The sequence below is a fragment of the Portunus trituberculatus genome, chromosome 31 (assembly GCF_017591435.1).
Source record: "Portunus trituberculatus isolate SZX2019 chromosome 31, ASM1759143v1, whole genome shotgun sequence".
NCBI lineage: Eukaryota > Metazoa > Arthropoda > Malacostraca > Decapoda > Portunidae > Portunus > Portunus trituberculatus.
The window spans coordinates 11,969,594-11,993,479 of record NC_059285.1 but is presented as its reverse complement, the minus strand read 5'-3'; the positions used below and the strand labels follow the sequence as shown (position 1 = coordinate 11,993,479).

Below are 23,886 nucleotides of genomic sequence, written 5' to 3'. Positions count from 1 at the left end.
ATGAGTTGGGGAATTTGGATAAGTCGGACAAGACAGACATTCCCGTTTGTTGGACCAACCTTTCCCCCTATTAGTCTGAGTTAGCAATGGTCAACAATATACCACATGTGTTTGCTCTCTCTTACTATGTATTTGGGAACATGTTCTTTTTACCTCATTATACTTATCTAGAAATATTTCATACTTCTCTTGGACTATCTTGCCTTTCTTGACTTCTTTCCAATCAATACTACCAAAGTAATTCCTTAATTCTTCAAAATTTGTCTTGGCATGATTCAGTCTTTGTTTGTGTTCCTCACTATATTTCAAATTTTCCTGATCTTCTAATTCAATTTCTAGAACAACATAATTACTTTTTCTGATTGGGTTATGATATTTGATGGTTGGACACAGCTCTGTTTTATCTTTTTTCTGTGAATACCAAATCCAGCATAGATTCTTCTTCTTCTCTATACCTTGTATAGTCCTTCACCCATTGGTCCAATGTGTTTACCATTGCCAGTTGTAACACTTCTTCCCCACAATGTCTAGCATGACTGGTTGCATTCATTTCTTCCCAATTTACATGTTTACAGTTTGGATCCCCCACAAATAACAATCTTCTGTCCTTCCTCAACATATTGTCCAGGTAGTTTAGCACTTCACTTTGCATTTCTTTGTGTACATCAGTCTTTCATGTAGTAGTTGTTGGTGGCACATATGTTACTATGATACAGTAAACCCCCAATATAATGGATCTCAATATACCGGCTATCGGATATAATGGACAAAAGATCTGACCGGACGAACCCTCGCTATAACAGATTTTCATCCGTTATAGTGAGGATGTCGTCCCATAACAAGTTTTCACAAGAATTCCACGTAGCGTGCCACAGGAATGGGGCGGTGGCGGGTATAAATAGAGGATGCTGTGGTGTCGTGGCACAATCGTCTTGTTGTTGTGGTTGGAAGTTGGGAATGTACATACACATTATTTTTTGGTAAAATTGTTAAAAAATACCGGACAAACTTTGGGATATAACGGATCTGTCTGGTATTTTCTTCAAATGTAATGGATCCTCAGTTATAATGGATCTTTGGATGTAATGACAGACCCGTCTCCATATTGTCCGTTTTATTGAGGGTTTACTGTACTCCTCCACTGGTTCTAATTGTTTTGCTTAGAACCTCTGCCAGTCCATCTCCATACTGTGCCTCCTCCATGTATATATCCTCTTGAACCATTATTAATACTCCTCCTGCTTTTCCCCTTCTGTCTCTCCTCTGAACATTATATCCTTGTTCTTTAAAATTATCTTGGATCTCTTCACTTAACTTTGTTTCTGTTATACATACCATGTCTTGTCCTTTTTCCAATATATAATCTCTCACTCCCAACCTTCCTGATATAAATCCATCTATGTTTGTATACATGACTCTTCATGCTTTTCCTTCCCCTTCCCAAATATACCATTTCCTCAGCCTCACATCTAGCACTCTCCAGTAGAATTTCTTCTTCTCGTTCTCTGTCCTCTCATTTTTTTTTTCCTAGCTTCACTTCTCAGTTCTCTCTTTCCCTTTCTTCCTGATTCATATCTCCTTATCCAGATATTTTATATCCCAAATTGTCTGTTTGTTATGACTTGTTCTTCTTGCAGATGTTTAACCCATTTTTCTTTGATAATTATTTCACACGACTTTCCCATAATGCTTGTAAGTGACACCGGTCTGTAATTTAATGGCTCAGTTGCCTTTCCCCCATTGAATATAAATATTACATTGGCTCTTTTCCATTGTAGTGGAACTTTCCCTTCATTTAGTGAACTTGTAATTATATCCCAAATTTTTTAGCACCCAGCTTGATACACCATCTGGCTCCATTGCTTTTCTGACATCCAAGTTATCCAATAATTTTCTAATATCTTCTTTTTGCACTGTGATTTTCTGTAATGCTTAGCAATGCAATGTCCTATTTGGTTCTGTAAGATCTTCTACAGTGAACACCATTCTGAAGCTCTCATTCTTTATTTCACACATTTCCTTCTCTGTTTGGTATGTCTTCCCTCCTTTTCTATTGTTTCCTTGTTCTTCATTTTGGCATTTATGAATTTGTAGAAAAGCTTGGGCTTGTCTTTGCTTTTACTCACCACATCTTTCTCAAAGTTTCTTTCTTCCTCTCTCCTTATTCTAATTTATTAATTTCTTGCATCCTTATACTGCTGTCTGTTATTGTCATTTCTCTGCTTAATGAGTTTCTTCCAAGCTTTATCTTTTGCCTTTTTCGCGTGTGTGCATCTAGCATTGTAGCAAGCGTGAATTTTTTTCTTAACTCTATAAAAAGGTACATATTTCTTTACTTTCATTATACAGTGGAGACTCATTACTCAAATGTCTAAATACTGAAACTTTTCAATACTCGAATGCAAAATTTCGATTTAATACTTGAAAAAATACCTTATAGTCGAACGTTCACACTAGTGGTTGTAAACAAAGGCTCCCTGGCATCCCTGTTCCCCCTCCGCCAGTTGTAACTTTTGCTGCTGCGGTCATCAGAATAACATTCTCCTGCATTCTATCTGTAGTTTTTTTTCATTTATAAACTTACATTAACACCAAAGGCTCATTAGTGGTGAAAATATCTGTTTTGTGATTTTTGGGATGAAGGAAAAAAAAATCAAATTAAGTTCATGAGAGAACATGAAGAGAGAGAATTGGCCAAATCTATTATCAAACAGGTCCAGGACAGCACACAGGAGCTGCACCAGGAGGTGGAGGAAGTGATTAGGTTGGGAAGATTTAATGAGTTGGTTAAGAGACTAATGAAAGTGAGAATGAGATCCCAAGTGGCAGTGGAGGAAATTATGACAAGGAAAGAGAAGGTGGCCAACAATACTGAACAAAGATATATGGATAAAAAGAAATATGAACCTAGTGGAGAGGGAAAAAGAGAAAGTGCTAAGAAATGAAGCTAAGGAAAAAAATGAAAAAAAGACGGAGATCAAGAAAAAGATTTTCTACTGGAGAGACTATAGAAGTGGTATCTACAGAAGAAGGAAGAGGTCGTGGAGGAGGCAAGAAATTACGAGTGAGTTATACTAATATAGATGGGTTGTTATCCAGTGTGTTAGAGGTTAAGGATTATTTGAAAGAGAAAAACTTGGATGTATTATGTGCTTTGTTGAAACAAATCTTAGAGACGGAAGAATACTTTTAGCTGGAGACTTTAACTGTAAAAAAAACTAACTGGAGAGAGATGGAAGTAATGGATAATGCTGGACAGTGGAGCAAAGAAGTGTTACAGATGACTATGGTGGGTGGAGAAGTCAACAAGGTACAGGGGACAAGAAGAACCATCGTTACTTGACCATGTATTCACGAAGAAATCAGAGACCTCTCCCAGCATACAATACCTCAGTCCAATGGGAAGAAGTGATAATGTGACATTAGAGCCAGAAATACAGGAGGAGGATGGGATAAGTTACAGAGATGACTACAAAAGAGCAGATTTTTTAAAATTAAGGAATTCTTTTGCTGACACTGAATGCAGAAACATTATATACGAAAGGACAATACAAGGAAAATATGAAATATTCTTACAGAAATACAGTGGAGACTCAATACTCGAACTTAATTCATTCCAATTGGCTGCTCGAGTATTAAAAAGTTCAACTATTGATACATATAAATCAGGCAATTTGTTCTAATCTTAGCAAAACCTCAAGTTTATAAAAATTTCAATGTATTTTCTTTTACAATTTTGATTTGTAAATACCATAAGTGAAGGCTGGTGATGGATAATTTAGAAGAGGGTAGAAGGGTGGGGAGGATGAGGGAGGTCGCTGGAAGACGAGTCACCATCCATGAAAACATCTTTGTAAAGTTTCTCTTGATGTAATTCCTGTGAATCCACTAATGGAAGGCTGTGGCTCACTAACACTTGCATTCTCACCAGATTCCTTATTTTCACCACTAATAAGCCTCTTTGGTGCCATCCTTAGTTTCAAAATGAAAACTACTGACAAAATACAGGAGAATGTTGTTTTTCTCAAGACTGCGGCAGGACTAGGGATGCGCATCGGCATCCGATATACTGGTATTACCAGTAATATGGTATCAGAGTGGTACAGTGACAGCTGTGAGAAGGGAGATGACAGAGCTTTGTATATGACCAGATGTGCAGCCATTTGATTATCAGATATTTTCACCACTAATAACCCTTTGGTGTTAATGTAAGTTTATAAATGAAAAAAAACTACAGATAGAATGCAGGAGAATGTTATTCTGATGACCGCAGCAGCACAAGTTACAACTGGCGAAGGGGGAACAGGTATGCCAGGGAGCCTTTGTTTACAACCACTAGTGTGAAAGTTCGACTATAAGGTATTTCTTCAAGTATTTATGTGTTTATGGGGGGACATTTCTTTTGTTATGAGAACTCCCAGGTCCTTTTCACTTTCCACCTTCTTAATCTTCTCTTCTCCAAGTTTATTGTCTTGTTATCCTATTTTTGCTCTTCCCAAATTCCATTATGCTACATTAAGATTCTTAATGTTGAATTCCATCTCCCATCTTTTACTACATTCCCATAGTCTATCTAAGTCCTGGTGTAGAGTTCTACCATCATCATGCGATCCAACTTTCTTCAAAAGTTTTGCGTCATCTGCAAAGAAACTCATATAGCTTTCTACTCCTTCGTCCATGTCATTTATGTATATTGCAAACATAATTGGGGCCAACACAGAACCTTGCAGAACCCCACTTATAACCTCCTTCCAGGTGGACTCCTTATCTCTAATTGTCACTCTCATAGTTCTTCCAGTTAGGAAATCCTTCATCCATTCCAGCAATTTTCCTTTTATTCCCCCTATATCTTCCAGTTTTCTTATTAATTTTCTGTGTGGAACTTTATCAAATGCTTTTTTTAAATCTAAAAATACACTGTCAACCCATCCATCTCTTTCATGTGTTATGTCTATGACTAGAGTAAAAGCATATAAGGTTTGTTATGCATGATCTTCCTTATGTAAAGCCAAATTGTCTTTCATTAATTATATTTTTTTTCTTCCAAATGTTTCGTCCATCTTTCTGTGATTACACATTCACATATTTTAGCTATTGTTCTTGTTAGGAAACTGGCCAGTAATTTGTTGAGTTCTCCTTATTTCCTCCTTTATATATTGGCACAATATTGGCTTTTTTCCAGTCTTCTGGTATTTTTCCTTTTTCAATAGAACATTTTATTATATTGTATTCCTTATTTGCCAACTCTTCTCTACACTCTTTCAATATCCAATTTGCAATTCCATCCGGACTCTGTGATTTTCTTACATCTAAATTTCTTAGTTGTATCATTATTTCCTGCTCTGAAATAACGATGTCTCTCATCGCTGGAGATTTATTTCCTAGTTCTTCATAATTAATGTTTTTTCTCTTGTAAAAACTTCTTGAAAGTGTCTGTTTATTATTTCAGCCATTTCCAATTCATCGCTATATTCATTATTTTCATAACCTAGTTTCTCTATTTTGTATTTGTTTTTTAACTTTCCGTTTATATATCTGTAAAAGATCTTTGGCTGATCCTTGCATTTTTCTGTTATGTTTTTCTCATAGTTTTTCTCTGATGTAGTCTTGCCACTTCCTTGGACGTTTGTCTTTTCTCCTTATCTTCCACGTTCTATCCCTTCTATCTCTTGCTTCTTCACATTTTCTATTAAACCATTCTTCCTTATATTTGACTTTAATTTTCAGTCTTGGTACATATCTATTCACTCCATCATTATAAATTTCTTTAAATGCCATTCACTTTTCCTCCACTCCTGCTTGGTTGTCAAATTTAGTCCAGTCCATCTTTTGGAAAAAGTCTTTGAGCTCTCTAAAATTTGTTTTGCTACATGTCAATCTTCCTTTTCTATGTTTTTCATTCCGTTCATTCCTAATCACTTCCTTGAAGGTCGCTACTATTAGTACATGATCACTTTTTGCCAAAGATGTCTTATACTCTACTCCATCCACAATTTCAGGTTCCGTTGTAAATAATAAATCCAGTCTTGATGGCTCTTCTCTATTCCTAAATCTGGTGTTTTCTTGAATCCATTGTCATTGTATATTCCATAGTTAACTCCAGTAATATGTAACCCCAAGAATCCTTATTTCTCTCTGTAGTCATATCTTCCCAGTGCACTTCCTTACAGTTGAAGTCCCCCATTATTGCAGTATTTATTTTCTTTTCTAATATTTCGATTAGTGAGTGTTCAGTGTCTTTCAAAACTTCCTCATATTCTGTTAGACTTCAAGATCTTGTCTTGGGTGGTACATAGCAGACTACAAATTTTTCTTCTACATGTAATTTTTTTCAACTACAACTGATATAATTTCTGCACTGTTTTTGCCTTAATTCACGTTCGTTACCTCTAGGTTTTTTTTTTGCTTAGTATCATCACTCCTCCACCCTGCTTCGCTTTTCTATTTTTCATATAGATATTGTACAGCCCATTCCCTATGGGGTTTAGTGTTAGTTGATCTCTTAGTTTTGTTTCTGTGATCCCCATTATGTCAGGCTCAACCTCTTTAATAAAGTAGTTCAATTCATTTATCCCTGAGACGAGTCCATTTATATTAGTATAAGCAACTTTTAATTTTCCACCTTTCCCCTCATTTCCTCCTCTGCTCTTTCTTCTCTTTCCTTGATGTACCATTTCCTCTGTCTCATGTACCAAACTTTAAAAAAAAACTTTTTTTTCTTGGTCTCTGTACGTTTCTCATTTCTTTCTTTCACTTTGTTTCTCAATTCTTTCAATCTTTCTCTGTGAATGAGTGTATGTACCTAGTTGTAGTTTTACAGGGCCTGGGCTTTACGCTCGTGTGGTCCTGTCTCCATATCTACACTTATCCAATTTTTCTTTAAAACTATGCACACTCGTTGCTGACACCACTTCTTCACTCAAGCTGTTCCACGTCTCAACACATCTTTGTGGGAAACTATATTTTTTAATATCTCTTAGACACCTTCCCTTCCTCAGCTTTTTACTATGTGATCTTGTGCTTCAAATGTCATATTCTTCTCTCAGAATCAGTTTCTCATTATCCACTTGGTCCATTCTGTTTATCAATATATAAACTTGTATCAGATCTCCTCTCTCCCTTCTCTGTTCCAGGGTTGGTAGATCCATAGCCTTTAGTCTCTCCTCATATGTCATCCCTTCAAATTCTGGAACCATTCTTGTAGCCATTTTTTGTAGTCTCTCCAGCTTCCTTATGTGTTTCTTTTATGGGGGTCCACACTACTCCTGCGTATTCCAGTCTGGGTCTTATTATAGTACCTATCAATTTCTTCATCATTTGTTTGTCCATGTAGTGAAATGCTATTCCAATATTCCTTAGCAAATTATATGTCTGAAAATTCTATCAATATGGCTTACCGGTTGATTATTTTTTTCCATCGTCACTCCCAAATTCTTTTCCTTTTTTACTTTCTCCAGTTCTAATCCGTCTCCCATCTTATAGATTCACACTGGTCGTCTTTCACTCTTTCCCATTTCCATGACATGCCTTTTGTCCACATTGAATTCCATTTCTCACTTTTTACTCCATTCCCATATTTTATTTACCGTATTTTATGGCTTACAAGACGCACTTTTTTTTCCTAAAAAATACCCTGAAAAATACTAGTGCGTCTTCCAAGATGAATGTTGTATTGTAAGGCAGCATCCAACCTCAAGTGAGCTTGGACACTTGACAGATAGTGACCTGGATTTGTATGTTGAGTCATTACATTATGATGGTAGCTTAAGTACCATTTAATTTGGCCTTTTATATTATGTAAACTCAGTACTTAGGTGTTACAAGTATTTACAATACCATAATCCTTCCTGCAGCCTGCTCAGCGTGTGGAGAAACGGGCCGCTCCCTCGTCTCATTGCAACACACACATACATGCACACGAATGCATACACATCATGCCAGGTGCCTTTATACCTTTATTAATAGAACATCCAAGTGGCTTACTCATTCAAGCAAGAGTCAAAACTTCACTTGTGAATTGTATTCACATTGATAAAGCCTATGAAGCATGACTGCAAAATAAAATAAATACAAACTGCAGCACTGACGTGTTCGGTTTGGGTGATCGGACAAGTGATTCCATAATGTAAACAACAGGTCCAAAACATGCCGTCGCCCGCCACTAAAACAAGAGATGGACTGTTTCACAGTGTATATGTATTTACCTATGGTGTTTTTATTTACATAGTTTTAAATTTGTGGTGAGTGCTCCAGCAAATTTGTAATGAGTGGTGAATCAATAGTGTCTTGCAGACTCCTTGCTTCTGATGTTTTTTGTGTACAGTGGTCGGGTATATGGTGAATGTGTTCTTGTATGAGAATAACTTTTTTTTTCTTAGAAATTTCTTTCAAATATTAGGGTGCGTCTTCCAAGATGCAGCGTCTTGCAAGCCGTAAAATACGGTAGGTCTTCCTGCAGTATTTGACAATCCTCGTTTTGCCTTATAACTCTGCACAGTTTTCCATCGTCCGCAAAATGATTTATGTAGCTGTTCACTCCTGGCATGTCATTTATATATATGAGAAAAAGTATTGGCGCCAATACTGACCCCTGTGGCACTCCGCTTTCTACTGCTCTCCAGTTGGACTTCATATCTTTGACTACCGTCCTGATTTCTCTCCCCCTCAAATAATTTTCCATCCATCTCAATGTGCTTCCTTTTAAGCCACCCTTCTCCTCTAACTTCCACAGTAATCTTGCATGTGGCACTTTATCAAATGCTTTTTTTTTTAATCCAAATAAATACAATCAACCCATCCCCCTCTCTCTTGTACTCTGTCAATTATTCTAGAGTAGAAACTCAGTAAATTTGTTACACATGACCGACCTTTTCTAAAACTAAATTGGCTATTTGATAGTAATTTGTTGTCTTCAAGGAACTCGATTCATTGTTTCTTTATTACTCTTTGACACATCTTGCATATTACACTAGTTAGTGATATCGGTCTGTAATTTAAAGGTTCTTCCTTCCTTCCGCTCTTATATATGGGAACCACCTCATCTCTTTTCCATTCTACTGGTTCTGTTCTATTTTCTATTGAACATTGTATGATGTTGTATATAGGACTTGCTAGTTCTTCCCTACATTCTTTCAGTATTCTTCCTGAGACTTCATCCGGTCCCATTGCCTTCTCTTCATCCAGTTCCTTCATTAACTATTTTATTTCAAGCTTGGTTACTTTAATCTCTTTCATATAGACGGTCTCTCTATTACCCTGTGGCCTTTCAAATTTGGATTTCTTAGTAAAGACCTCCTGAAATTTACTGATTTACAGTTCTGCCATACTTTTTAGGTCTTCCACCATCCCGTTCTCTCCTTTTAACCTTTCTATTGTTTCTTTATGTTTTATTTTTCCGTTGATGAATCTAGAACAATTTTGGTTGCTCCTTGCATTTTTCGACAATGTCCTTTTCATAGTTCCTCTGCTCTTCCTTCCTCACTTTAACATATTCATTTCTTGCTGTCTTGAAGTTTTCCTTATTTACTGCATTTCTATTTCTCCGACTTTTTCCATGCTCCATCTCTTTTCTCCTTTGCCCTAGCACACCTTGCATTAAACCAATCTTTCTTTCCTTCTTCTTTAGGTCTATATTTCGGGACATATTCCCTGACTCCTGTTTTGTATATTTCCAAAAATAAGTTATATTTCTCTTGCACCCTCTCAGAATTTTCCATCTCCTCCCAGTTAGCGTATTTGAAATAGTTCTTGAGATTCTCAATATCAGCCTTTCTGTAATTTAATCGGTCTCCTTTGTATGATTTGTCTCCAACTTCTTTTCCTTCTTCTATATCCATTTCTAAAATTACATGGTCACTCTTTTCCAATGGGCACTTATATCCTATATCATCATTCATTTGTATACCCTTGTAAAAACCAGGTCCAATCTCGCTGGCTCGTCGTTTCCTGTGAATCTTGTGTTTTCCTTTATTCTTTGGTCCATCATATTATCTATCATTAGGTTCAGGAATCTTTCTTCCCAGGCTTCTTCCCCCATACCACTTTCATAATTTTCCCAGTCCACTTCTTTACAGTTGAAGTCTCCTACTAATAACACTTTTCTCCTTTCTTTAATGACTCTCGTTAGACTCCTTATTGTGTCATCTATCATGTCTTTATATTCTTGGTCCATGAATTTGTTTTTGGTGGCACATATGTTCCAACAATTGTTATCTCTTTTTTATTAATATGCATCTTAACATACAGTACTTCTGCTTTTCCTTCCCCATATTCCACATGGTTTACCACTATCTCTTTCCTTAACATTATCATGACTCCTCCTCATCTTTTACTCTCTCTGTCTTTCCTCCATACGTTATATCTATTATCTATGTCTATTTTGATTGCCTCATTTAGTTTTGTTTCAGCCAGGCATACAATATCCGGGTTTTCTTTCTTTATGTAATCTTATAGTTCTAATTTACTTGATAGAACCCCGTCTGTGTTCGTTTACGTCATTTTTAGTTTCTTGCCCTTATCACTTTAAGTTACACTTGCTCCACTGTTGCCTCTTCCTTCTCTCTTACATACCATTTCCTTATCCTGTCTCCCACAGAATTCTCCAAAAACATGCCTTTTTCTCCTCCTCTAACCTTTCATTATTTTTTTTTCCCTTACTGCTGCCACCAGTTTGTTGTATCTCTTCCTTTCTTCTTCATTTTTATTTTTCCTTATATATCTATATCCTTGCAGCCTTCTGTTTCTCTAAGTTTTGTTGTTCTATATAATATCTCTTCTGTTGCTGCTTGTGATTTTAGTAGTATCTTAATTGGCCTTGTTGTTCCATCTTGATAAGGTCCCATTCTGTGTATTTCCTCTATTTCCTCCTCTAGGTTCTGCCTATCTTCGTCATTTAGATTTTTTAGTAGGTCTTTGACTGACTTCATTTCCTCTTTTTCCCTTCTTGGTCTATATTTTACATTTTTTTCTTTTAGTCCAAATATAATTACACTCTTTTTCTTTGCAATTTCTCTTACTAGGTTTTCTTTTTCCTTAAGGACTCCTATCATTTTGTTTGCCATATTCTCATCTCTTTCTTTTAGTTGTTCCTGGATCACCTCCTGAAAGTTATCCTTGTCTTTCTTATCCTGTACTCTCCATGCCTGTACTTCTTTCTTAATCATGTCCTGTACTCTTTCCTCTTCTTTGTTAACTAGATCTTTCAGATCCTCTTTTTCTTTCTCTACTTTACTGAGTCCTTCATCCATCTGTTTCTTATATTTGGCTAGTTCTTTTCTCAGTTCTGCATTTTCTACTCTTAGTCTAGCTTCATTTTCTTCCACTTTTTTTATCCTTTCTTTCAAGTTCAGAAACTCTTTCTTCTGTTCATCGTTCTCTTTACTCCTCATACTCTCCCTTATCCAGTTGTCTAGTTTTTTTCTCCATAGTTAAAACTCACCTATGGATGGCAGTACTTGTCTCATCAAATCCTCCGAATCTTTCCTCTCCCTCATCATCATAATCATCCTTTTCTTGTACTTTTTCCCTATTCTCATACCTGCTTGTGGGTGTAAGCTCTTTCCGACTCATGGTGCCTTTCAGTGTAGTTCCTGGAGACTATTGCCACACAAGTCGCACATTTGCCCTGGCCTCTGTAAACACAACAACCTCTGGTACTGAGATCAGCTTATCGCGAGGAGCGTTGGTCCGCGTGTCCGACCTTGACCGCGTCTCGACCTCGTGTGTTTCACTGTTTGATCTGCTGCAGTCTCTGACGAGACAGCCAGACGTTACCCTACGGAACGAGCTCAGAGCTCATTATTTCCGATCTTCGGATAGGCCTGAGACCAGGCACACACCACACACCGGGACAACAAGGTCACAACTCCTCGATTTACATCCCGTACTTACTCACTGCTAGGTGAACAGGGGCTACACATGAAAGGAAACACACCCAAATATCTCCACCCGGCAGAATCGAACCAGTTCTCTGGCTTGTGAAGCCAGCGCTCTAACCACTGAGCTACCGGGGTGTGTGTGTGTGTGTGTGTGTGTGTGTGTGTGTGTGTGTGTGTGTGTGTGTGTGTGTGTGTGTGTGTGTGTATTTACCTAGTTTACCTAGTTTTATTGTACAGGGTTCGAGCGGGGCTCATAGTGTCCTGTCTCCATATCTCCATTTATCAAATTTTTCTTTAAATTTATGCACATTATGTGCTGTAACAACTTCATCACTCAATGTATTCCACTTTTCCACCATTCTATGTGGAAAACTGTATTTCCAATATCTATCACACACTGCCTCTTCCTAATCTTTACATGTCCTCTTGTCCTTCTATCTTCTCCTGTCATCAGCACCAGGTCTTCCTTTTCTATCTTCAATGCCACTGATTATCTTGTATATTGTTTTTAGGTTTCTTCATTCTCTTCTATTTTGTAAGGTTAGCAGTCCCATTTCCTTCAGCCTTTCTTCTTATGTTAGGTCCTTTAGTTCCATCACCATCTTTGTTGCAATCTTCTGAATCTGTTCTAATCTTCTTATATCTTTTTTAGAGCTCAGAGATCACACCACTGCTGCATATTCCAGCTTTGGATGTATCATGCTTGTGAAAAGTTTTTCATCATATCTTTGTCCATGAATTGAGATGCCACTCTTATATTAGTCAACATTTTATATGCTAATCCAAACATCTTACTTATGTGTTTTTGGGGATTTGAATTTTTCTGTATAATCACTCCCAGATCTTTTTCCTCTTTAGTCTTCATTATTTGTTCCTTTCCCATCTGATAGTTCCATGCCAGTCTTCTGTTACTTTTTCCTAGTTCCATTAAGTGACATTTCTTGGCATTGAACTCAAATTTCCACTTCTTACTCAACTCAGATTTTATTTATATCTTCCTGTAACAGCAAACAGACTTCCTGGGTTTTGATTACTCTTAGCAGTTTTGCATCATCAGCAAACAAATTAATATAACTGTTTACCCCATTGTGAATGTCGTTTACATAAATCTGGAACATATGGGGCTAACACTGACCCTTGTGGCACTCCACCTGTTACTTTAGCCCAAGATGAGTATGTATCTCTGATCACAGTGTGTGTGTGTGTGTGTATGTGTGTGTGTGTGTGTGTGTGTGTGTGTGTGTGTGTGTGTGTGTGTGTGTGTGTGTGTGTGTGTGTGTGTATTGCATAAAAGAAGATATGAAAATTCTGTTAAATATTCTATTAGTGGGTTTATATATTGAGATTCTAAAAAGATGGAGGTTTTTCAGAATAATCATTCGATCCTGCTATAATTTTTAATTCATCCGATGTCTTGATAACCCTTATTAATACCATGGCTTCTCTCAGATCATCACCTACTATGCTGAGGGGCACAAGAAGGTGGAAAAGCGGAAGGTGGCTGAGTTGAAGCATGGCATCATCAAAGCTGGGGAGGCTGATATTTGGTCCGGCGTGGAGATGATGATCCCACCGCTGCCTCCCTCCAACCTTGAATTCTGCCGCATCATTGACATTGACTATGAGTTCCAGGTCTGCAGTCTTGCCTCACACACTTCGTTAATCTGCCCTTGTGAAAGACTGAAATTTATTGTTTACCTCTCTCTCTCTCTCTCTCTCTCTCTCTCTCTCTCTCTCTCTCTCTCTCTCTCTCTCTCTCTCTCTCTCTCTCTCTCTCTCTCTCTCTCTCTCTCTCTCTCTCTCTCTCTCTCTGTGTGTGTGTGTGTGTGTGTGTGTGTGTGTGTGTGTGTGTATTTACCTAGTTGTATTGTACAGGGTTTGAGAGGGGCTCATAGTGTCCTGTCTCCATATCTCAATTTATCTAGTTTTTCTTTAAAGTTATGTGCTGTGACAATTCCATTATCCAGTGCTTTCCATTTTTCCACCGTTCTGTGTGGAAAACTGTATTTTCCAATATCCTTCTCACACTGCCTCATCCTGATCTTCTTTTCATGTCCTCTTGTCCTTCCATCTTCTTCTGTCAACAGCACCAGGTCTTCTTTGTCTATCTTTTCAATATCATTTACTATCTTATACATTGTTATTAGGTCCCTGCGTTCTCTTCTATCTTGTAAGGTTGACAGTCGCATTTCCTTCAGTCGTTCTTCATATGAGAGGTTCTTTAATTCTGGCACCATCTTTGTAGCAATCTTCTGTATCCTTTCCAATTTTCTTATATCCTTTTTAGACCTCCAGCCTTGGGCATATCATGCTTGTGATGATTTTTTTCATCATATCTTTATCCAAATAATCAAATGCCACTCTTATATTAGTCAACATCTTATATGATAGTCCAAATATGTTATCAGGGCTCAGATTTTCATGTATGATCATTCAAGATCTTTTTCCTCTTTAGTCTTCATTATTTGCTCCTCTCCCATCAAATAGCTCCATTCTGGTCTTCTCTTACTCTTTCCTAGTTTCATGATGTGGCATTTCTTGGCATTAAACTCCAATTTCCACTTCTTACTCCATTCATAGATCTTGTTTAACCCCTTCAGCACAGGGACGTACACATGTACGTTTTTTCTCACTCCGTACACAGTACAGGGACGTATACGCGTACGTCCTCTTCCATTGCAATCTTTATGGCTGAAGTAACAACACGTTTTAGCACGCTGGATGGCTAGTTTATGGTCTGTGGATACTGTATTGTGCTCTGGGGGTTTCTCAAGCTCCGCCCACAATCCTGGGACCCAATGACATGCTGAGTTGTCAATGACGTCAGGCGACGTCACACGCCACTTACTAGAGTTTGCCTGCCCACGTGAAGCTTTTTGCCATTTTTTTGACATTGAAATTATAGATAAACTTTGTGATTGGATGAACAAGAGTGCTGCTGAGTATTTTACTGTGACAAGAAAACGTAAGGTGAATGGACTGTTATGGAGGCCTGTGAATAGTAATGACATGTACGTGTTTGTGAGTTTCTTGATAGGTATGGGGATAAATAAAATGCCCTGTATGTACATGTACTGGGCAAAAGACTTTATGGTGGGTGGCCCTAAGATTTTTTGCAAGGGGGAAATGACTCGTTCAAGATTTCTGTGCCTTCTCAAGTTCCTAAGGTTTGCCAGCCCTGACGAGGTGAAAAAGAACAGCCCCAAATCCAGAGTACAGTAGAGCCCCAACTTTCGTGACAACTACTTTCACGATTCTCTGTTTCGCGGTATCTTGTGTCTGGCGATATTTAAACTTCCCTCTTTACCCGCAAGCTGAGCGGCAACTATTTTCCTGCTACAGAGGCGAATTCTCATGAACTATGGCCACATGTGTGCTTGATGGTGCGGAGGGCGCAGTGATACCAGCAAAGAAAGCAAGAGCCCAGGACCTTCAAAATTAGGAGGGAAAGTTAAAAGGCGTGATTACAGAGTTGGTGTGAAAAAGCGGCAGTATGATAATGAAATGAAAACTAAAATAATGCAGCAGATTGACCAAGGTGCTAGAAACATGGAGATTTGTTGTATGTACAATGTCCTAGAATCTACAGTGTGTAGTATGAGGAAGCAGAATAGTGAAATCAAGAAAAATCTGGCTCTAGCAAAGAAATATTTTACCCCTAGTGGTGTGGGGAACCATTCTGGGGGTGAGAGAAGCGTGAAAACTGTTACTGATTATAACAAGGTGATGATAATTTTAGAACATTATCTATTGAGGTGGATAAATCGACGAAATGATGAAGATGCTAGCGTAACTGGGCCCCAGATTCAGGACCAAGCCCGTGTTCTGTACAATGCTGTAATCAAGAAAATGAATCTTAAAAACCCCCCACCCTTCACTGCATCCCGTGGTTGGCTTCATCGTTTTAAGAATAGGGTGAAGGTGAAATATGCTGTTTATCAGGGTGATGCCCAGTCTGCAGAAGAATCTGCTGCCTCTAGCTTCCCTGCAGTAGCCCAACAACTGATAAAAGATGGCAACTATTCCTTGGCGCAAATATATAACGCTGATGAAACTGGCGTATACTGGAAAAGATCACCAAAGTCCACGTTTATTTCTGTCTCTGAAAAGCAAGCTCGTGGAGTAAAAATGGCCAAAGACCGATTTACTGCACTGCTAACTGCTAATGCCGATGGAACACACAGAATGAAACCCTAATTCTGTATCACTCTAAGCGCCTCGCCCTACAAAAATGCAAACATGGACAAACTTAAGGGCTACATATGGAGGTCAAATGCCAAGGGGTACATGACCTCTGCTTTATCACTGGACTGGTTTGATAACTGTTTCGTGCCGGAGGCAAAAGCGCACTGCCAGGCTAACAATTTGGATTTCTGTGTGTTGTTGTTCATGGATAATGCACCAGGGCATGCACGTTTCCTTGTAGGCCACCATCCATCGGTACAAGTAGTTTTTATGCCCCCCAAATACAACATCAAGGATTCAGCCCATGGACCAGGAAGTAATTGCCAACACTAAATTACTGTTTTATCAAGACGTGCATGGGAGAATGAGAAAGGCAACAGACAGCCAGGCGGAACTTCAGGAGCTTCAGGAACTTCAGGACCTTGAAACAGATGATTATACAACTTCATTACCGTCCTCAGACCGCGAAAGTGACTGTGATGACCTTGCTAGCACCTCTACATCATCTGACACAAGTCACAGTAAAACAATTTTGGCGCCAGTTTAACATCCGGCTGGCAGTTGAGGCTTTTGTTAAGGCTTGGGAAACTCTCACAATCGCCATCCTAAAACATGCATGGAAACCGCTACTCCCACAGATGATCGCTGCCCAGAGAGACAGGCAGCAGACCGAGCAGTTGTTGGCAGAGACGGTCGAGGTGGTACGGCAGGTTAGAGGCCCAGGGTTTGCCGATGTTACAAGGGAGGAAATGCTGGAGTTAGTCGACTACAACCAAGAAAATAATATTGAAGACCTGCTGGAGGAGGACAACATGGAAGGGGACCATATGGAGCAACCTGAACAACAACAACAACAACTTCAGCAAGATCGTTCACTATCAACTGCCGTACTGTCATCATTGTTACTTAACTTTGAGTCCTTGACTGAACAGATAGAGCCCTTAGCCTTTGAACACAAACAGAAAATCTTGGCTAGCTTAAAAAACATCACTGATACCTTTGGGGAACTTTTTAATAAAAAAGTGTATGAAGGGCAACAGGCATTAATCACCCGCTACCTCCAAAGGCCAAGGGAAGTGGCAGAGGGTCTTTTGGAAGCAGAACGGGAAGCTGATGAGGGAGCAGAACCAACGGAAGATGCTGAGCTCGACATGGATGAAGATTTCTCTGGATTTATTCAAGAACAAATGGCAGATGTGGAAAGGCAACACAGAGTGGAATTGTTACATCAGAGACTGGAAGAGGAAGAAATGCAGAATGACGGAGACAGTGTTGGAGGCGGTGGCGGCAGCAGCATCAGCTGCAGCAGCAGTGGGCTCCAGTAGGTGGCCACCATAACCATACATCAAGCACCTCATACTTGTATATTTGGTAAGTATTACTACATTCATACAGTGTAAGGTGTTTTTATTTGATGTACAATTGTATTTCATAATAGAATGTATTTGTTTGTTAGATTTATATGGAGATATAGGTATTTTATGGATAGCTCCAGAACCGATTATTATTTTTTCCATAAGGTCAATGCCCCCACTTTCGCAGTTTTTACTTTCGCGCCGATTTTTTGGCACCAATTAGGCGTGAAAGTTGAGGCTCTACTGTAGAGCCTTTCCTCAACCTGCTGTGGCAACGAAGCCAGACTTTGCTCATACCAAGAAAAGACGTTGCTGTAGACGAAGCATTGCTGCTGTAGAAGAGCAGACTTGGATTCAAGCAAATTATCAAGACAAAACGTTCACGTTTTGGGATCAAGGTGTTTGTTCTGTGCCCCTCACCTACAAATTGGATTGGCTACTCATGGAATTTTGAAGTTTATTATGGGAAGGACTCTTGTTTCTCCCTACCTGACAGTGCTTCCATGGACTTATCCATGTCAGAACAAGTGGTAGTGCACCTTTTGTGTGACCTGGACAAGGGGCAACACGTTGTGACAGACAACTGGTACACAATTTTGCGGCTTGGTAGCTACCTGCTCACCAGGGACACTTTACTCACTGGGGTTGTGCGCCGAAAGAGGACCATCCAAGATGCTCAAGAATGGACATATACATTGTTGTTTATTATGTTGTAATGTTCATTATGTTTATTATGTTTAGTATGTTTATCACGGAGAAAACATTCATATTAACATGTTTTCTGTATTCATACACAGATTATATGAAAGAAAATTACAATGGGAGCAAATTATGTAAATGTGTTTTTGGGGCAAACATAGTGGGGGAGGGTGGAGACGAGCGGGGGCGTGAGCTGTATGCTGCCGTGGAAGGAGTTTTTCTGGGCTGTGCTGAAGGGGTTAAATCATCCTACAACAGCAGACAGTCCTCTCTGGTTTTGATAACTCTTAGCAACTTTGCATCATCAGCGAATAAATTTATATAACTGTTTATCCCAATGTGAATGTTGTTTACATAAATTTGAAACATAATTGGGGCTAACACTGACCCTTGTGGCACTCCGCTAGTTACTTTACCCCAAGATGAGGATGTATTTCTGATCACAGTTCTCATTTCCATATCCTTCAAATAATCTTTTGTCCATTTGAGCAAGGTTCCACGCAGTCCTCCTATGTACTCTAGTTTCCAAAGAAGTCTTCCGTGTGGGATTTTATCAAAAGCCTTTTTAATATCCAGGTATATTGTGTCTACCCATCCATCTCTGTTTTCAAGTCCTGCAATAACTCTCAAATAGAAGCTTAATAAGTTTGATACACATGACCACCCCGTCCTGAACCCAAATTGTCTGTTCGATATGACTTGCTCCTTTTCTAGAAATTTAACCCATTTTTCTTTGATAATTATTTCACATAACTTCCCTACGACACTTGTAAGTGACACTGGTCTGTAGTTTAGTGGTTCAGTTGCCTTTCCTCCTTTAAATATCAGTATTATGTTGGCTCTCTTCCACTCTAGTGGACTTTCCCTTCATTTATTGAACTTGTAATTATTTCCTAAAATTGGATCCAGTAATTGCTCTTTACATTCTTTTAACACCCAACCTGATACACCATCTGGCCCCATTGCTTTTCTGACTTCCAACTTATCCAGTAATCTTCCAATATCCTCTTTGTGCACTGCAGTCTCCTGTAATCTTTGGCATACCCATGTCCTCTTTGTTCTGTGAAATCATCATCTGCAGTGAATACCGTTTTGAAGCTCTCATTCATTATTTCACACATTTCGTTCTCTGTTTGGTATGTCTTCTCTTCTTTAATTATTTTTTCAATTGTTTCCTTATTCTTTGTTTTGCCGTTTATAAACTTGTAGAAAAGTTTGGGTTCATCCTTGCTTTTATCCACTACATCTTTCTCAAACTTTCTTTCTTCCCCTCTCCTTACTCTACTATATTAATTTTTAGTATCTTTGTACTGCTGACTATTATAGTCATTTCCCTGCTTTAAGAGTTTCTTCCACGCTTTATCTTTTGCCTTTTTTGCTTGTATGCATCTAGCATTGTACCAAGCATGTATTTTTTTCTGAACTCTATAAACATGAACAAACTTTTTAACTCCTTCATTGTATTTCTGTAAGAATGTCGTATTTCTCGTGTACAGTCTTACTGCACATAATATTACTCCACTCAATATCGGCAAAATAACTCCTTAATTTTTCAAAATCCGCTCTTACATAATTTAATCTCTCTCCTTTATAGTCTTCTCTGTAACTTCTCATCTTCCTCCTGCATTTGCATCTCTAATGTCACATGGTCACTTTTCCCCATTGGACTAAGGTATTGTAAGATTGGAGGGGACTCTGGTTTCTTTATGAAAACTAGGTCAAGCAACGATGGTTCTTCTTTCCCCCTGTACCTTGTTGACGACTCCACCCACTGGTCCATTGTATTAACCATAGTCAACTGTAACATTTTCTCACTCCACTGCCCAGCATTATCCATTACTTGCATCTCTCCAGTTTATTTTTTTACAGTTAAAGTCTCCAACTAAGAGTATTCTTCTATCTCATCTTATCATGTTATCTAGGCACTTTATCACCTCTCTTTGCATATCTTGATGCTCTTCTGATCCCCATGTATTAGTCTTTGGTGGAACATATGTAACTATAATTTTTCTTTTCTTCAAATCTTCTGTTCTAATTGTTACTCCCATTACTTCCACTTTATCCTCACCTTATTGTACGAGTACATCCTCCACACATATATTATCACGAACCATTATTAGCACTCCTCCTCCCCCTTTATCCTTCCTGTCCCTCCTCCAGGCATTATATCCCTCTTCTTTAAAGTTGACATGGATCTCTTTTTTCAGTTTTGTTTCAACGATGCACATTACATCCGGCTATTTCTCTTTCAAATAATCCCAAACTTCCAATATGCTTGATAACAAACCATCTATGTTAGTATAAGTCACTCTTAATTTATTGCCTCCTCCACGACCTCCTCTTTTTTCCTTAGGTACCACTTCTTTAGTCTCATATCCAGTAAAAATTCTTCTCTATCTCTGTCCTTTTCTTGATTTTTTCCTTAGCTTCACTTCTTAGCACTTTCTCCTTTTCCCTTTCCTCTTAATTCATATCTCTTTTTATCCATATTTCCTTGTAATCGACATCATCGGCCAGCTTCCCTTTTCTAGCCATAATTTCCTCTACAACCACTTGAGATCTCATTTTCACCTTCATTGGTCTCTTACCCCCTTAACTGTACCTTTCCAGCCTAATCACTTCCTTCACCTCCTGGTCAAATTCTTGTGTGCTGTCTTGTACTCACTTGATAACAGTTTTGGCCATTTCCCTTTCTTCACATTCTCTTGTGATTTTATTTGGATTTTTTTTTTCCCTCATCCCATAAATCACAAAGTTTTTTTTTCTTGTCCACTGCATCCCGCACCAAATCTTCCTTTTCCCTGATAACTTCTATTACAACGACTTTTGTGTTCTCCTGAATATGTCTCCTTACCACTTCTGAAAATTTGACTTTTTTCTCTTCTTGCTCCTGTTTCCATTTATTTCTTAGTTCTTTCAACTTGTTATCACCTAGACCACCTTCTGCCCTGTCTGTAATTCCGTCCTGCACTTTAGCCTGCAAGCTCTTTAAAGAGGTTTCATAATTTTGGCATGTTGTTTTTAGAACGTCATTTTGCTTCCTTATTTCCAGAATCTTTCAATTCTTGGTTTATTGCACGGACTTTCTCACATTCAGCTACTCTGAATTTCAGGGCTGTGTTCTTCGTTAGCAGTTGGTCTTGTTTGTTCATATATCTTAATTCTCTTTCTACATTAATAAGCCTTCTCATATTACCTTGTTCATCCCAGAAACCTGAGAAATCATTTTCCATAGTATCATCAGTCAGTTTCCTTAACCCCAAAGAGGTCAACCACGTACATGTACGTGGAGTCTTTGCTTACTATCTGTGGTCAATCACGCAAATCGTTCGCCTTTCTCGGTTTCCATGCGTTTGAAATTCCCTCCAGCTTCAATATTTATGTTCTTTGAAGTGTCTAGCATATATCAGCACAGTTTTCCGCCATTCTGACATGGGTTAGTCATCCCCCTCCCCTTCCCCTCCCTGCCGCCTTGCCTTGGCGTGACCCAAAAAAATGGAGCAACATTTGGTATTACTGTCATGAATGTGATGTAGCTCTATGCATTGAGCCTTGTTTTGAAGAATATCACACCCTGCTGCAATACTAAAAAGCTTAGATACTGAAAGAAAAAATAATAAACAATATTTTATGGTAAACTGAGCAAATTATTTTTTACATTATATTTACAGTATTTACAAATATTTTTTGTATTTTTCATTTTATAAAACATGAGTTAATTTATGAATATGTAACCATTATACACATGTCTTGTAGGAGAAAAATATTGATAAAATGATTAAAAAAGCCTCATTCAGAAGTTGTACATCTGGCAGCATCACTAATCGAGGTAAATTTAAAGCTCCAGCTGGACATTTAAAAATGGCAATTTCTAACTTTAACTCTTATTTTTACTTTTCTATGTCCATTTTGAGTTATATAGAATAAAAAAAGAAAGTGGAATTTTTCGGAGGTAAATCAGTGCTGACCTCTTACGGGTTAAACCAATAGGGGTTTCTGTAAAGCGTTGGTTTCCACTTGGCGTATGTTTTGATTCCGCCGTGCGCCTGGCAGCAGTACTTGGTTCCATCTCTCTCGTTATTCATTTCTTATATGTGATCTAACACTTATTCAATTTGGAGATAGGAGAACCTATGGTCCCCTCTCCCCTTGTCCATATATCTAGGCCTGAGTCCAACTCCTTTTGTAGTAATCTCTGCGAGCTGCTCAGATGCATGCATCTTGCTCGACGGCTGCGCTCTGTGTGTGCGTGTATTTACCTAGTTGTAGTTTTACAGGGCCTGGGCTTTATGCTTGTGTGGCCCCGTCTCCATATCTACACTTATCCAATTTTTCTTCAAAACCATGCACACTCGTTGCTGACACCACTTCTTCACTCAAGCTGTTCCACTCTCAACACATCTTTGTGGGAAACTATATTTTTTAACATCTCTCAGACATCTTCCCTTTCTCATCTTTTTAGTATGCGATCTTGTGCTTTGAATGTCATATTCTTCTCTCAGGATCAGTTTCTCATTATCCACTTGGTCCATTCTGTTGATCAATTTATAAATTTGTATCAGATCCCCTCTCTCCCTTCTCTGTTCCAGGGTTGGTAGATCCATAGCTTTTAGTCTCTCCTCATATGTCATCCCTTTAAAGTCTGGAACCATTCTTGTAGCCATTTTTTGTAGTCTCTCTAATTTCCTTATGTGTTTCTTTTTATGAGGGGTCCACACTACTCCTGCATATTCCAAGCTGGGTCTTATTATAGTACTTATCAATTTCTTCATCATTTCTTTGTCCATGTAGTGAAATGCTACTCTAATATTCCTTAGCAAATTATATGTCTCTCTGAAAATTCTATCAATATGGCTTACCAGTTGATTGTTTTCTTCCATCGTCACTCCTAATTCCTTTTCCTTTTTTACTTTTTCCAGTTCTACTCCATCTCTCATCTTATAGATTCCCATGGGTCGTCTTTCACTCTTTCCCATTTCCATGACATGGCTTTTGTCCACAATGAATTCCATTTCCCACTTTTTACTCCATTCGCAGATCTTATTTAGGTCTTCCTGCAGTATTTCACAATCCTCTTTTTGCTTTATAACTCTGCATAGTTTCGTATCATCTGCAAACAAATTTATGTAGCTGTTCACTTCTTCTGGCATGTCGTTTATATATATGAGGAAAAGTGTTGGTACTAATACTGATCCCTGCAGCACTCCGCTTTCTACTACTTTCCACTTGGACTTCATATCTTTAACTACCGTCTTTATTTCTCTCCCTATCAAATAATTTTCCATCCATCTCAATGTGCTTCCTTTTTAAGCCACCCTTCTCCTCTAACTTCCACAGTAATCTTGCATGTGGCACTTTGTCAAATGCCTTTTTTAAATCCAAATAAATGCAGTCAACCCATCCCTCTCTCTCTCTTGTACTCTGTCAACTATTCTAGAGTAGAAACTCAGTAAATCAGTTACACACTACCGTCTTTATCTAATACCAAATTGGTTATTTGATATTAATTTGTTGTCTTCAAGTGTGTGTGTATTTACCTAGTTGTATTTACCTAGTTGTAGTTTTACAGGGCCTAGGCTTTATGCTCGTGTAGCCCCGTCTCCATATCTACACTTATCCAATTTTTCTTTAAAATTATGTATACTCTTTGCTGACACCATTTCCTCACTCAAACTGTTCCAAGTCTCGACACATCTTTGCGGGAAACTAAATTTTTTTAACATCTCTCAGACATCTTTCCTTCCTCAGTTTCTTACTATGCGATCTTGTGC

At 38.4% G+C, this 23,886-nt stretch overlaps 1 protein-coding gene across 8 annotated transcripts in view; it reads left to right on the top strand.

Annotated features, from left to right (window-relative positions):
• LOC123511423 (arrestin domain-containing protein 3-like) overlaps positions 1-23,886 on the top strand; it is a 49,641-nt gene that overhangs the window by 16,519 nt on the left and 9,236 nt on the right. For 7 of the 8 annotated variants that reach the window (XM_045267291.1, XM_045267295.1, XM_045267292.1 and 4 more), the window contains exon 6: positions 13,323-13,508. In XM_045267291.1, coding sequence (XP_045123226.1) covers positions 13,323-13,508 — 186 coding nt within the window. The remainder of the gene's footprint in view (positions 1-13,322; positions 13,509-23,886) is intronic. The other variant, XM_045267290.1, reaches the window with a different exon arrangement.